At 40.8% G+C, this 13,907-nt stretch overlaps 2 protein-coding genes and 1 long non-coding RNA gene across 4 annotated transcripts; 1 reads left to right on the plus strand and 2 right to left on the minus strand.

Annotated features, from left to right (window-relative positions):
* Positions 1-1,721: 1,721 nt before the first annotated feature.
* On the minus strand, positions 1,722-6,177 carry fut9a (fucosyltransferase 9a). Its single transcript, XM_079369193.1, has 3 exons — positions 5,582-6,177; positions 3,465-3,701; positions 1,722-3,195 (listed from the first exon to the last, which is right to left on the minus strand). Exon 3 carries the CDS (start codon positions 3,185-3,187, stop codon positions 2,105-2,107), a length of 1,083 nt encoding a protein of 360 aa, XP_079225319.1. The 5' UTR covers positions 3,188-3,195; positions 3,465-3,701; positions 5,582-6,177; the 3' UTR covers positions 1,722-2,104.
* A 1,864-nt stretch (positions 6,178-8,041) lies between these two features.
* Positions 8,042-12,233, minus strand: manea (mannosidase, endo-alpha). 2 transcript variants are annotated; one of them, XM_079369195.1, is made up of 6 exons: positions 11,938-12,233; positions 10,930-11,053; positions 10,456-10,864; positions 10,027-10,136; positions 9,453-9,529; positions 8,042-9,062 (listed from the first exon to the last, which is right to left on the minus strand). In XM_079369195.1, exons 3-6 carry the CDS (start codon positions 10,769-10,771, stop codon positions 8,429-8,431), a joined length of 1,137 nt encoding a protein of 378 aa, XP_079225321.1. In that variant the 5' UTR covers positions 10,772-10,864; positions 10,930-11,053; positions 11,938-12,233; the 3' UTR covers positions 8,042-8,428. The 2 variants fall into 2 exon arrangements, with proteins under 2 accessions (XP_079225321.1, XP_079225320.1); XM_079369194.1 differs by having other exon boundaries at positions 10,456-11,053.
* A 706-nt stretch (positions 12,234-12,939) lies between these two features.
* LOC306840120 lies at positions 12,940-13,784 on the plus strand. The gene is made up of 3 exons (XR_013781291.1): positions 12,940-13,050; positions 13,223-13,390; positions 13,503-13,784. It is a non-coding gene; the product is annotated as an uncharacterized lncRNA (long non-coding RNA).
* The last annotated feature ends 123 nt before the right edge of the window (positions 13,785-13,907 follow it).

Genomic DNA, 13,907 nt, shown 5'->3' on the forward strand with positions numbered 1-13,907 from the left:
ACAATAGTCTTATGAATGTTGTGTGCCATTTGATGTGAGGTGATATTTAAAGGAAAAAAAAACAACGTTGCATCATGAAGAATGATATCTGTGACACAGGAACATCCATACAAACGCTCACTCGTTAGGCATTCAAACCAATGTCAGAACAAAACATACATTAAAAAAATAGCAGCAAATGGGTGGGGATGCTAGTGGAGCTATGAGTGGATAGGACGCGCCTCTTAATTGCTCTCCCTGATTTCAACTTAAAACTAAATTTTTAACAAAATAAGGACATTTTCTTTTTTAAGAAAACTCGACATCTCTGGTACTTGTCGTTGATTTCCTCCAGAAATGCAAGAATGCCGAACCCAAGGAATGCAAATAAACCAAAAACTGATTAAGTTTTAGAAGGCCCCAGCGGAGCCGCGGACTGGTCGGAAGGTGAGGGCGGTGATGCAGCAACACATAGCATGAATGAAAATGCTGTGCTAACTGCAATAGCATCATTACGCTCCGAGCTACACATTATAAAAGCGGACATCGGTGACAAGATAGATGAAAAAATTGCAAATGTCACGGTCACACTCAAAGCTGAAATTGCCACTCAAGCAATTCGGTTCTGGGGGCACAGACCAAGTCACAGGCTAACAGGCTACTGGAACTGGAGCAGTCAGCGTCCGCCGCAGCGGATACAGTTGCAGAGTTGGAGGCACAGGTGAAGCACCTCCCCCAACAATACGACCGCAATAATGAGAAATGTCTGGACTTAGAAGGGCGCTCAAAGAGGCAGAACCTGAGAATTACGGGACTGAAAGAGGGAATGGAGACTGGGGATCGTGCCGATAGAGCTATCCGGCAGGGGCAAGGAGATGGTGAACCAACATGTCAAATTAATCTTAAAAAATCACTATGGGCATGAATTTGAAGATATCTTCCGCAGGATCACGAGCAAGAAAGAGCTAACCTTCCAGGAAGATCCTCGGGAGCAAACCCGGGGTCCGATTTGGAATCATGTATTCAGCAAAGCTCCGGGTGACGAAAATGATTACCGACCCCCAAGAAGCCCTCGCCTCCACCGAAGACAAAGTAACATAGTAGTTGATTATGTCACAGGTGGACTGATTCTTTGTTCTAAATAGAGACTTGTTTTGTATAACTTTCAGACTGCTTAAAAGCTGCCTACCACTACTATTATCATGAGGAGCGTGATTTGCAATTTCTCTTTTTCTTATTTGCAGTAGCTAAATGGTTTCTATTTATTTTATTTACTTAATGGACAATTGTACTATTTGTAATTTGGTCCTGTTTTGTTTTTGGTGAAATAATAACCAGGGAGAGCTGTTATAATACATGGACACTAGCCTAGCATGGACACTTTAAGGAAATAGTGTACGAGGCAATTAGTGTGGTCTGGTAGACAGGATTTTGATGCAGGTTTATGGCACATAATAATGCAGGGGGAACAAAAGTGGGGAAGGGTGAAGTAACTTCTGGACGAGGTCGGCTCTTACAGAGCTATATCCCTTATTAAACACAGATCAGATTTTGACAAAAACTTCGGCTCAAAGATTGTGTCTTAGTGTCTTAATAGGGAAACTAGTACACCCAAACCAGGCTGGATTTATACCTCAAAGATGTGATGCATCTCCCCATGAGCTGCCAAAGATGATCTCTCAATCCTGTTAAAAGAGTTTTATGTCTTGGATAAAATTAGGATATAATCTCTACGCCAGGATACTAACTACCCAGACGCTCCCCCCCCCATCCGTCATGTGAAGAGATTGTATGTTGAATGGCATTTTTGTATGAATGGCAAATATTGAAACAAAAAAATAGCAGCAAATGTGGGCATTTTGAGCAAAATAAAACAGCAATAAAAATGAAGTGCATTTGTAATCCATTAAAAATAAATTATACATGAAAAACACAAGGCAAGATAAGGCTTCGCAAAATTGGTTTGCAAATAAAAAAAAACAAGATGGATGTCTCACTGGGCCTTAAAAAAACCATTGGGGAAAATGGGAGAGAACAGTGATGAACCTTCATGTTAAGCGAAGGACAAACATCTTAAAGCACTGCCTTCAATAACAAAAGAAGCACTGCATAGCCCTTCAGAGCACTATCCGCCCCAGTACCACTTGTCAAGGTTATTGAAAGACTTGTACTCCTTGTGCCTACGCAGGTAATCACATGCCAGACATGTGTGCTCGGCCCAGAAATAGGCCTTCTTTACTTTAAAGTGCCGCCGCCACTCAAAGTACCTGAGGTACATTTCCTCGTTCTTGTCCAGGAGCAGTAAATAATCAGCCAGCTCCTTGGGTGATGTGAAGTCATCCACATGGATGAAAGCATCTCCCTGGATGAAGTTCTCGTAGTTCTGCCTTGGCGGGCCGAGAACCACTGGCACGGTCCCCACAGAGAGTGGGTTGTACAGTTTTTCAGTAATGTAGTCCTTGTGAATAGAGTTCTCGAAGGACAGGTAGAACTTACAGCTGGCCATGGTGGGGAAGTAGTCTTGGTCAGAGATGTACTCTCCGAAGGCTTGTCCGTATGCGTGAACCTCAATATGTTTGTACAGCTCATTGTAGTATTTCACCCGCACATGCTCTTGGTTCCAGTTGCTCACAATCCAGCAGATCAGCTTGTTTTTGCTGGGTGGGACAAAGTCTTCCTCGCCCTCGGCTGCTACGATGGACCCATAAGGCACTTCAATGTCAGCATCCTGACGATAATTTAGAGTTAGATTGAACAAGTTCTCAATCCCAGGCAGCTGGGAGGAGTGAGATGGCGACTCTAAGTTCATCCATATCCATTTCTGAAAAGAAGGTCGCTGGAGCGGTGGCAGGTTAGACAGATCGGTACAGATGTCCCGGTGATGGATGACGACCCCATCGGATTTGTTGAAGAAGTTCCTGTCTGCTGTGATGAAGCAGCCCTCGATGTTGAAGAGAGAGCTGCACACTCCAAGGTCATAGGTTTGTCCAAAAGGCCAGAGCCAGATCAGCACGGTGGTCACGTTTTTATCGCTCCTGGTGGAGAAGAGGTTCTTGACCCGGTCTGTGATTACTGTTGACTCTACAGGACCAGATAACCAGCTAGTAGATGGTTTAAAATACATCAAAAACAGAGTCACAAAGCATCCCAGAATGAAAGTGCCGAGCAGAAGGGGTCGTAGGATTCTGTGAAAAGGTGCAGATGGCATACTCTGTCCTAAAAGGGAACATTGAAGGAAAGCAATGCCAGATTAAAGGCATGATCAACAAGAAACAAGAACCACACTCATCACCATGTAAAAGGGTTTCACATCAAACCATGGAACTGAACATAGTTTGTCATTAATTGCAGCCTGTGAGCATCTGCTTATGAACAAAGTGTTTTGACTCTTGCTATATCTAAAAGAATACGCCTTGCACCCACGACTTTCAATCAATTCTCACAAACAAAATGTGAAGCCTCTGCAGGCTCATTATGTTACCAACCTGGTGGATATGACTGAATGCTGAAATCCAAGCACGAAACGAGGCTGGGGGAATTGGAAGGAGCAGTTCCTACATCGAGAGGAGGGTGGGATCAATCTTCTTTGTGATTCAGAGCTCATAGGCAAAAGAAATGTGTCGGCCACAACTAAGATAGGCTTCTTTGCTCTTATTCAGAATAACAATGAGCTAATGAGGTGTGTTTGATCTGGAATGTAAAGGTCTTCTTAATGATGCCTCCTTTACGTGAGAAGAAAGAGAGAATCAGAGACATTCAATTAGTGCTAATCATCGACGAAGAAAAAAGCATGCAGACTCATCTTTTGAAGTTTGTCAATCAACATGCAGAGATAAGCATTATCTTCACTGACAAATAGTTCATATTAGCTGGAAAACAGAATGAAAACACTGAGGTTAATTGCAAAAAATGTCCAGGTAATCTTGAGTGCTATTTCAAATTTGCTTGATAAGCGTGGGTGTAAGCTTCCAGCTGTTATTAGTTGTGCAACATGTAATGTATGAGAATACTGCCATCTTAAGGCTAGGGAGAGAAGAAAAGCCCCTTGACTCTTCAGCTCTCTCTGGCTTAACACACCTGCAGGTTGCATAAAGATGCCACACAGGCAAAGAAAAGGCAAAATAGACCATTAAAGATGACTTTCGTTATTGAAAAAATCACATTTTTAATATAGATTACCCCCTTAAATAATATGTCAAACATGACATATGGTCACTAATTTTGGCCTTATGTACGACAGCCCCCCCTTCATCGCTCCCATCTGGGACTTTGGTGCACAGATCTGCGAACAGAGGCCACATAAATCATACCAGATAAGTGCAACTCCTTTTAAAGGCTTATGGTATCAATACACTTCATGTTAGCAAATCCTCTTATAATGCTGAAACACGTTTTCTGTCGGCAGCAGCGGCAAGCTCTGTGCCTCACAGAAGATGCAGCCCATGCATACCTTTTTTTATGTTGGTGTAAAATATGCAATATAGATTGAGAAGAGAGAGATAGATCAAAATCTATTAAATATGCAGTGTGTGGTAAAGTTATAGTGTCTCCATGGTGATGGTGCTGAGGTCAGAGTATTTAACACGAGATGGTAATGTTTTACTCTCCTTCTTTCTATCCCTGTAGAAAAAAAAATAGACTTAAGGGATGCATGTGAAACTCAAGCATTCATGCAGATTTTTAATAGCATAGCCTGGGTTTTTGTCAAATGCGTTCTGATGTATTTAGGACAGAGAGAGAGAGAGAGAGAGAGAGAGAGAGAGAGAGAGAGAGAGAGAGAGAGAGAGAGAGAGAGAGAGAGAGAGAGAGAGAGAGAGAGAGAGAGAGAGAGAGAGAGAGAGAGAGAGAGAGAGAGAGAGAGAGAGAGAGAACCGCATGGGTGAGTAGTCTGCAGAGAGGCTACGTTTGAAAAGACTGGAGAGAGGCAGGAAAAAAAACGCAGCCACTGATTTCTGTAGCATCAGTCAAAGAGATGCATCAAATCTCTGGTTTCGTGGTTTCAGTGACAGGTGGGCTAAGGGGCGTTGGATAAACGCTCATGTGCTGCAAAAAAAGGCATTTCTTTTATCCCCCCGTGATTTAGCCTGTGTGTACTCTGTCAGGAAGGCCACATCAGTGATTGCAAAAGGACACTTGATCCCAGGTGAGAATCAATTTCCAGCCATCGAGCACTGAAGGTCATTTTCAAACGTGATGCTATATGGTCGACTTTAAAATGGTTGTCTTTTGGCATCACACTGCATCTAACTTGGTGGAAATACATGAGGCTCGCTGATTTTTAAAAAAATCTACCACAGCACAGTTGTGTGCACTAAAACACGCACAGAATATACACGGTGAGGATGATGTGATAAATGTGGGATACGGTCTGTGCAGTACAAACACCACTCACAGTTAAAATCACAGTCACATTCAATAGAGAAAAACAACAATTGCACCATATGGAGAGATGAAAATTTGAAATTGCTGTAAAAAAAAAAAAAATCTGTGGAGATTTTCTCTAATTAGCTGGTGGAGATTTGCCGTCAAAACCAGGTAACCTGCCGCTGCTCATCAATGGGGTGTTGAGGAGGCAAAAAACACAGCCTTGCATTTCACTCACCATCTCGACAGGCGTGAGTCAAAATAGACCTTTCTTCTCATTTCCTCCAGAGGTCCGTCGCTTCCCTGTTTCAAAGACACTTTGCAACGTAAGGAAGATGCGGATGCGTTTGGAATAAAAAATCGCGTCTATCCGCCGTTTTTGCAGCATAGGATCCGGATGAAGCCACATCCATCGTCTTGACTCCACAAAATGATGGTACCTATACTGTAGCAATGTGCGCCGAATCTCCCCCAGTGATGCTCACCGACGCAGAATATGATGGCTGCAAAAAAAAAGGAGGAAAAAAAAAAGCAAAGATAGAAAAATGTGCAGCTAGCCCGTCAGTCTGCACGTTAAAGTCATGGCTCGGTGTGTGAGGACGCCATGTATGCTCAGGGATGTGATGCGATGTGGAATAATTCCCTGCTGGCTGCCCATGCGCTACCTTGCTCTGTTTACCGTCAATGCAGCTGCAGGCTGTGGCGGAGCTCCAGTGTGCGCGTCTCACTGTGCGTGTGTGTGTATGTGTGGTATACTGAGATACAGCGTTAGGGCATATTACACTTCAATCATCTGCTCAAGGTTCTCATTGAATATACAGGCGATTCATTGCTGCTGAGGGGAACACGGACCAAAAGGTTTCCCCTCACTTCTGTAGCCTGGATCGACCAAATAGTGAAAATATTACCGAGGATATGGCTGTTTTTTTCTTACCATGTAGCCGTGTTAAACCACTGGCAGCACTGTGACCGCCTGTCATTGATGATGATGCAACACAACCACTAACTAAATTGAAAAATCAGTTAAATAATTCATGCAATATTTTACACCAATCAATCACTGCTTTGAACAATAGATTGAGGTCTCAGTAATAAACTACTCTTTCTTTAATCAAAGAGGCACTTGAGCTTCCAAATGTGTCCATTACAGCACCATTAAACCAGTTATGACTACGAACTCATGAATCAATCATTCAAAGTGGTACTCAAGCCAACAAAAACTGTGTGTGTGTGTGTGTGTTTGCATCCGTATTCCCATGCAGATAAATAAGAAGTTTTGATGAAATCAAGTGTACATATCTGTAGCTTTAAGAGTGGGTCTGTTTTTTAAATTTAAAATAGTATTGATAAAAACTTTGCTGATTGTCATTATTAATTGTCATTAATAACTATCTGTGAACATCATGTACAAATTTGATGACATGCTGATTTTCATTTCCAGAGATACATGAGATAAGGCTGGGGCTGTCCCTTTCAGAGAAGCTCTCATTTTCACTATTTTCATTTGTTGGTAGGATGTATAAACATGTCCCAAAAAGTAATTGTGCAGTAAAATATTTTTATGCAACCATCCAAGTTCAAGTTATGAAAAAATATGGTTGTGCTTTGTTCTAACTGGGGTAGGGGTATCTCAACCTATAGGGGCCCAAGTTCATCAACTTGGTGGGACTTAAAAAGAGACGAAGTGAAGTAGCATAAACCTTTGGATACTCAATTTCATGTCCTTCATTAAACCATTGTGCTGTGTTACAATACTGTGGGTTTTTTTTGTCCCATGCAGATACATTTATATTTTCAATGAAGTAAATGACTATGTGAAAATGCAGGACTCAGGACTATATATGCAGTAAGAAAAAGTTTAAATATTGTGTTACAGTCTGGCTGAATCTGAATTTTTCATATACACGTAAACATGTTAGTCTAACTAGACTGTGCTAAATCGGTTTTATGAATGTTAGACCTCACAGTTAGGGATCCATTTACTCTTGGACCCAAACTAGGCTGTCTGTCTATGTGCCACAGTCGGGCTTCGACCCGGAAGTGGAACAGCATTTGTGCTAATTAAAATGATCTAATCGAGCTATAACCATAACTCAAATTAACAGTGCATGAAAATGTACTGGCTGTTGTCATTCACATAATTAGGAACGGTCATCTGAACTGGGCGCTTCCTTTTTCAGAGCTCATCATTTTGCAATCTGGCAAACAACTTTTCTGTTTTTTATTACATGCTATGTAATGCAACATATTTAAACAATTGTGTCCACACATCGCAGATGACTTCAACCAGAAAGCTCCCTGCAAAGCCACCTAGGACATTGTATAACATCATGAGGAACACATCTGACAAGTATTCCCGTTTAATGAGCGTATATTTCCACCAATCCAGGTGATGTTGATGTAAAATCTGCATTTTTAGCTCATTATAGTGACACAAAAGACAGTTTTTCATCTAAAGGAAGTCTTAAAGAAATATGGAAGATGTGAAAGAGCGGGGAAGTGAGACATTCAGAGAGAAATATGGCACTTTTGACAGAACATTCATGAGAAGGTCAACCTTTCTACAGGCAAAATAATCTACTGTTGTTGTCAACATGATTCATCTCAGATTTGAAAGTGGCATGACAGATCTATGTTGTGTTTTTCTCGTGCTGCTTTTTGGACTGAGCCAGAGTTGGAAGCAGAATGAGGCGACAGCTTTTCACCGGCAGATTGCTTTGTTTATTTGGATCTTTCACTCGTTTCTTTACAGGGTGCATATGATTCCTTTCTATTAAAGTTTAATACAGTCTCAGATTACATGAACGCTGAACATGCCTATTCACAGTTTCAGCCGTGTGGAGATGGTGATTTATCATACTGATTGTGGTCGAAAAATTAAAAGAAAACAAGAAAACTATAACGTCAGTTTAAATCAATTCATTCAAGAGTCACATCATCACTGCCAAAACGAAGACAATCGAGTCCACTTGGTATCTAAGTATTCATATTAATTCAGTTTTTTGTGCAGTTTTAGCTTCATTTATTCTTCTTGTTATTATTTTATACCACCATAAATAAACATTTGCTATGGCTTACAGTCGGATCATTCCTGCCATTTTCGTCGCTCACCGCCAAATATGGCAGCCCACTTGCGAGTTATCTCTAGGTAGATTGCAGGTTTATTGGGCAGGTAGTCCAGGTAAACACTCTGGCCTGCTTTTGGAGTCGCCATCTCAATCTGAGTGCCCTCGTGCCATTCGTTGAAAGATGTGATTGAGATGAAATCAGGACGGGCTTGTAATGCAGCACTCAGAGAGGTTTCATAATATTTGCCGTTGATGCGGTTTCGGGTGTTTTGGAAGTTCCACGGTCGAATGCTCGTGTCTATGTACCCTGGACCCACGCTTGGGATGAATATCAGGTTGTTGTCTTCGCAGAATGCTTTAATAGAATCCCAGCTCTTTTGAGTGGATCCATAGGAAAAACCATTAGTGGCAAAGTAAGTATACAGACCATCAAAACCAGCCGTTAGGATATCCCTCTTATGTTTCTCTTCAACCAGCAAAGCGATGAAGATGGCGTCATACGGGGTGTCCCTGATGCTGTGACTCTCTGTGTGTTTGAGCAGTTTGGCCCATTGCTCAGAGTTCATCAGATACGAGTCATACACGTAGAAGAGTGGGAGCAGCTTGCCAGTGTTTGTCCGGTACTTGAAGAAAGCAGGGTGCTCTCCGTACCTGAGAGGAGGAGATGAACAAGATCAACAACAACAAAGACACTGGAGTAGGAGTGGATCAAACGTGATCATTACAGATCAGTTAAATGACCTACAACAGAATGGAAAGTCAACGATTATCAGGCTGATATGTTTTTAAGGTTAATTTTAGGACTTTTTATCACCTTTTTTAGAGATAGGAAAGTGACTAGAGTCAGAAGTCGGGGCGAGAGAGTAAGGGAATGACACGCAACAAAAGGAGCCACAGCTCGGATTCAAACCAGGGCCGCACACTTTAGAGGACTATAGATGAGGACTATACATTTATCCATAAATGGGGCACACCCACTAACCACGAGGTTGCAAGCCCCCCAATCAGGCTGATCTTTGGCTGAAAAAAAGCAACACTTACTTGTCTATGATGTATTTGACATTAGTGAACATGTTGACTTCATCCCTTCCTTTGTATGGTTCAATGTGGAAAATGACCTGTTAACACGTCAATGACAGAAACAGAAAACAAACAAGTTGAGTTTTGAGAATAATTTGTACTTTTAAGGATCTTTGTAGATCAAACATTGAATTGAATTTTATTTATTTAATAGGACAATGCAATAAAACTGATGTGCTGCAATCTGTCATACATCATTGAGTGCATGAACGCCTGTGCTGCTTGAGTTGGTATGTGTGGTGTTATTAATTTAAGCAGTTTAGATTGTTTTTGTGATTTTAGGAATGATTCCTAAGTGCTTAAACTCACTGATCTCCTCTGTTTCTCTATTCTGTATTTGAACGTGGACACTTTGTTCCTTATGAAGAAACACATTGAAACTGTTTTACTCTGATTCAAAACAAGGTGATTGCATCGCAGCCACTGATGGACATTGTAAAGGTTCTCAGTTGGCTTGCTTTGTGACTTAGCAGGAGCATAAATATGATAGTCACATACTAAATACAAATCAACAGACTCATCTCCGAATACAGACCTTAATGTGGTATTTATGTGCCAATTCCATCAGTAAAGGCACCAAGTCATCTGTTGGATCACCATTATCATCCTTCATGTTCGGAGGATACCAGGAAACAGCAATGACACCTGAGAGGAAACATACAACAGGGAAATAAATAAATCCAGGACCAAAGAAAAAAGAACACTTAAATAAATGTTCATAAAAGTAATAAAAGATTGTTCATAGAATGTAAATATCATGCAGTGGCCGAGCTGAGAGCTGATCCTTTTCTCTGAGTTTATATGTAAAATAACATGAAATAACTAAATTAAGGAAACAACTAGAAACCCTAATGTTCATAATGAAACTCTATGCAGTGTAAAGAACATAGCACAGGCCTATCATAACATCACAATTATATCTTCATAAAATGGGCCCTAAACTCAAGTTTGGGTTCATTCTTACCAATGGCTGCTATGCGCAGCTGCTGCATATGAGCCTCAATGACAGAAGGATCCCTGGAGCTGTAAGCCCCTAAAGAAGGGTAGAAGTTGGCTCCGATGTCATCAGGTGGGCTGTGCCTCCCCTGTGGATACCCCTGAGCCACCTTAGAGTCCCAGTGTGGCAGCTGAGGATGGTCCCAGTGGATGTATTTTCCATCAAATTTTGGGTTCCCATACCATGTATAGTAGAAAGCGTGGAGATAGTAGTTTGGAGGGGGGAACTTCCTCAGCGTAGCCTCCAGTTGTGCATCTTTATCTGGCTGAGGAGAGTCATTCATTTTGGACTGCTCCAGTTTATGGTTCTCTCTCTGGATCTGATTCTTTCTGTCCTGAATGAGCTCCACGCCATCAGAGTCCTCCGGTGTGAGCGCCTTCAAGACCACCGTTATTATCAGCACAAGCAACACCAACGTGATCAGCGTAATGCAAAACTTACGTCTGAACCTCGCCATTCTTCAGTCAGTGCTTGAGGCTTTCCACACGTCAGTGTTCAGCCTTAAGTGATGGATGTTTGTTGGACAGGATGCCATCGAAGCTCGGTTCGTGAGTTTTAGTTTCACCTGGAGGTTTGAGGAAAACAAAAGAAGTTAAGTGTGTTCCAGAGAAAACATTGTGGCTGCAACTAACAATTATTGTCAACATATAAGGATACTAGGAAAGATAAGCTGTCACTAATGAACTTCTTTTTCATATTTTTAAAAGGTTATTAGGGATGCAAGACAATACAGTACAAGTTTGAGATACATGTGAGGATGTGCTGGGGGCAGTAAGAGGGGGCGGTTTGAAATGCATATCCAGAGAGAGAAAGAGAGGGGGGAGGAAAATAACTAAATACAAAAATGATAAGAACTAAATCAAATCAAATAAATAAATCTAGTCATAATAACATAACAATTTTTCTTCTCATTTTAATGATGGACTTATTTCATCAGCTTTGTTTCAGTTTACTACACAGCAAGACAAAAGGGGAAAACGTTGTATGACATTGCTCTGTATCAATTCGTATGTTATAGGGCTGAGAAAAGAAAAAGAGCTACTGATTGTTATTTTAGATGACTACAGACGATGAGGAAAACCTGCCACATGGACACAAGAGGTTTACTGTGCTTTAAACACAAGATAAGATCATCTTTTCACAAACGGAGAAATGTTCAGTGTTATAACAGCAAAGCAGGGTAGCAGAAGAAAACCGCACAGTGTAACAATTAAATCAGATACAAATATAACAATGCAAAAGAAATGTGCATCAAAAAAAATAGTTTAAAAGAGCCAGTAACTTCAGGGTGTAACTGTGTACTGTATGAACACTATCATGCACACAGTGCAGGATGGACATGTTATTGCACAATTTGTCCCATGAATTATTGTTGCTATGCAAATCAAATAAATAGGCGACGCCTACAGACAGAAAACAAGCTCACATTGTTAGCTAGCTGTTCTTTACCTGCATTGATGAACTTTGCACTTGTGTCAGCAGCTGTGCAGAATAAACAGGGTCACACGATGGTCATTTTAATCCTTCGTCACTCAACATGTAGCGTGTAACATTTTAAAGACTGGCTCCGTTTAGTTCCTATTTCTTCTTTCTCAAAGAAACAGTCGGAACAGCTTGAACCAGTGTTCATTTATTATTTACAAAGCACGAGACATAAAACAGGACGCAGCCTGCACTTCTGCTCCAGTGGCTTATCCCGGAAGTTAGCGTAGGAAACCCAACCAATAGCGAATGTGTGACCCACCCTACTCTGCCTCTGATTGGTTTTCGTTGTTGATGTTGGTTTATGGTGCATTCAAGAGCTGCTCGGTTGTTTCATTTTTCGGAGTTGGAAAATTGTTTTACTTACGTGTGTTCATGTAATTTCAGTTCAGAAGGCCGGATTGTCTTTACAACAGCACTAAATGTTGTTGATGCCACGACGTGTGAATGTCTCGGCCACGTGTTAATACGAGAATTAATATAAAGTATGTTCACATTAACCACACATATTTTGTGATGACGGTTCTTACGTCAAGTCGGGTACCTAATTCTCTTCATTTTGACTTTAGCATCTGTGTTCATTCCGATGTCTGTTAAGACGTGAATGCAGCATTGATTCAATACTATTTAAAACGTTAAGTGTTACATCTTGGAGTATTTTACTTTGATTTGAATATAATACTGTATTTCTCTACAACATTTCCTCTCTGAATATAGAATTTGGCTCTTAGCAAAATAAAGACGTGACTGTGAAGTTAGGATTATTGTGAATTAGGAAGATGATGTTTCTCGACTTGCAGCGGTCTGACTCAAAGAAGACAAACTATTATTTACAGTTCATGATTAAAGCATAACATGTCATCGTCATTCATATGGAAACGTATGAAACACAAACATCCACGAATGAAACACCCCAGAAATTGCAAAAATGCCTTATAAGCCTCTGTGTTTCATTGTATTGCATTATTTCAAATAACAACATTCTAAGAGGTTTCTTGTTATTTTTGTTGTTTGCTGCTCCACGTTCAAATTCCGAAAAGAAACAATACTGCAGCTCATCTTCATGAACAGGAACAATCTGTAAGTAAAACCAGCTATCATACATTAATCAAGATATACGACTGTGTTTTCAAGAACAAACCAAAACATTATTGATTTTCTTGTGCAAGTTTCAGGCATTGGCAAAAATAACATTTATGTCAATGTTGATATATTTGTTTGAATGTTTATTGTATTTCATATCAACTTGAAGAGCTAACACTCATTAGTTTGCTTAGACGGACCAATGTTGATGAAGGATGAATCAAACAAGCGGATACCTTCAGGGCGAAGAAGAAAAAGGACTCTGTCCTATAATAAGCCCTTCTACCTGAGCGCTGAAGAATGGGATAAGATGTTGTTTGAGGAAGCGGATGAGCAGGTTTGTCAAGATATTTCAAAGGCAAATGACACCTAAAACGAGCTATAAATGCTAATGTGAATCCTTGAGTGTTTACTACATGTCAAAATTATAAATACAAATCTTTCTTCAGAACAAGTCCTCAGCCAAACTGCAGGACACCATCATCTGCTACACGCTGCTCTTTCTGAAGGTTGGACTGTGGGTCACCTTTGCTTGGATCTTGTCTCACCTCCACCTGGGGGCTCCGTGTTTTCTCCTGCCTTTGATCCTGTGGTTGTATTTGGAGCCCATGCACAAGGCTGCAATATGGGCTAAGAAGCGTCTGCTGGGCAAAGCGCCTAAAAAAGTCACACTGGGTGGAGTGACAGATATATATGAATGAAAGACAAGTAAAACACTTCTGTTTCCTTCAGCTCAGCTTATTCATTCTATAAAGAAACAATGTTTTTAGACTTTTAAGGATCTCTTAAAGAAAGTCAGGGAATTATTTTTCTTCACAAAAATGACTTCTAGATGGGACAAAAAAAGGCAACAA

Source organism: Symphodus melops (genome assembly GCF_947650265.1).
Source record: "Symphodus melops genome assembly, chromosome: 19".
NCBI classification, from domain to species: Eukaryota; Metazoa; Chordata; class Actinopteri; order Labriformes; family Labridae; genus Symphodus; species Symphodus melops.

Excerpts from the sequence above, each read along its gene's own strand:
- fut9a (XM_079369193.1), bottom strand. The coding sequence starts at position 3,187 with ATGCCATCTGCACCTTTTCACAGAATCCTACGACCCCTTCTGCTCGGC.
- manea (XM_079369194.1), bottom strand. The coding sequence starts at position 10,945 with ATGGCGAGGTTCAGACGTAAGTTTTGCATTACGCTGATCACGTTGGTG. Across the intron at positions 10,137-10,455 it reads GCTGCGCATAGCAGCCATTG|GTGTCATTGCTGTTTCCTGG; the intron begins GTAAGAATGAAC and ends GTTTCCTCTCAG. Across the intron at positions 9,063-9,452 it reads GTCAAATACATCATAGACAA|GTACGGAGAGCACCCTGCTT; the intron begins GTAAGTGTTGCT and ends TCCTCCTCTCAG.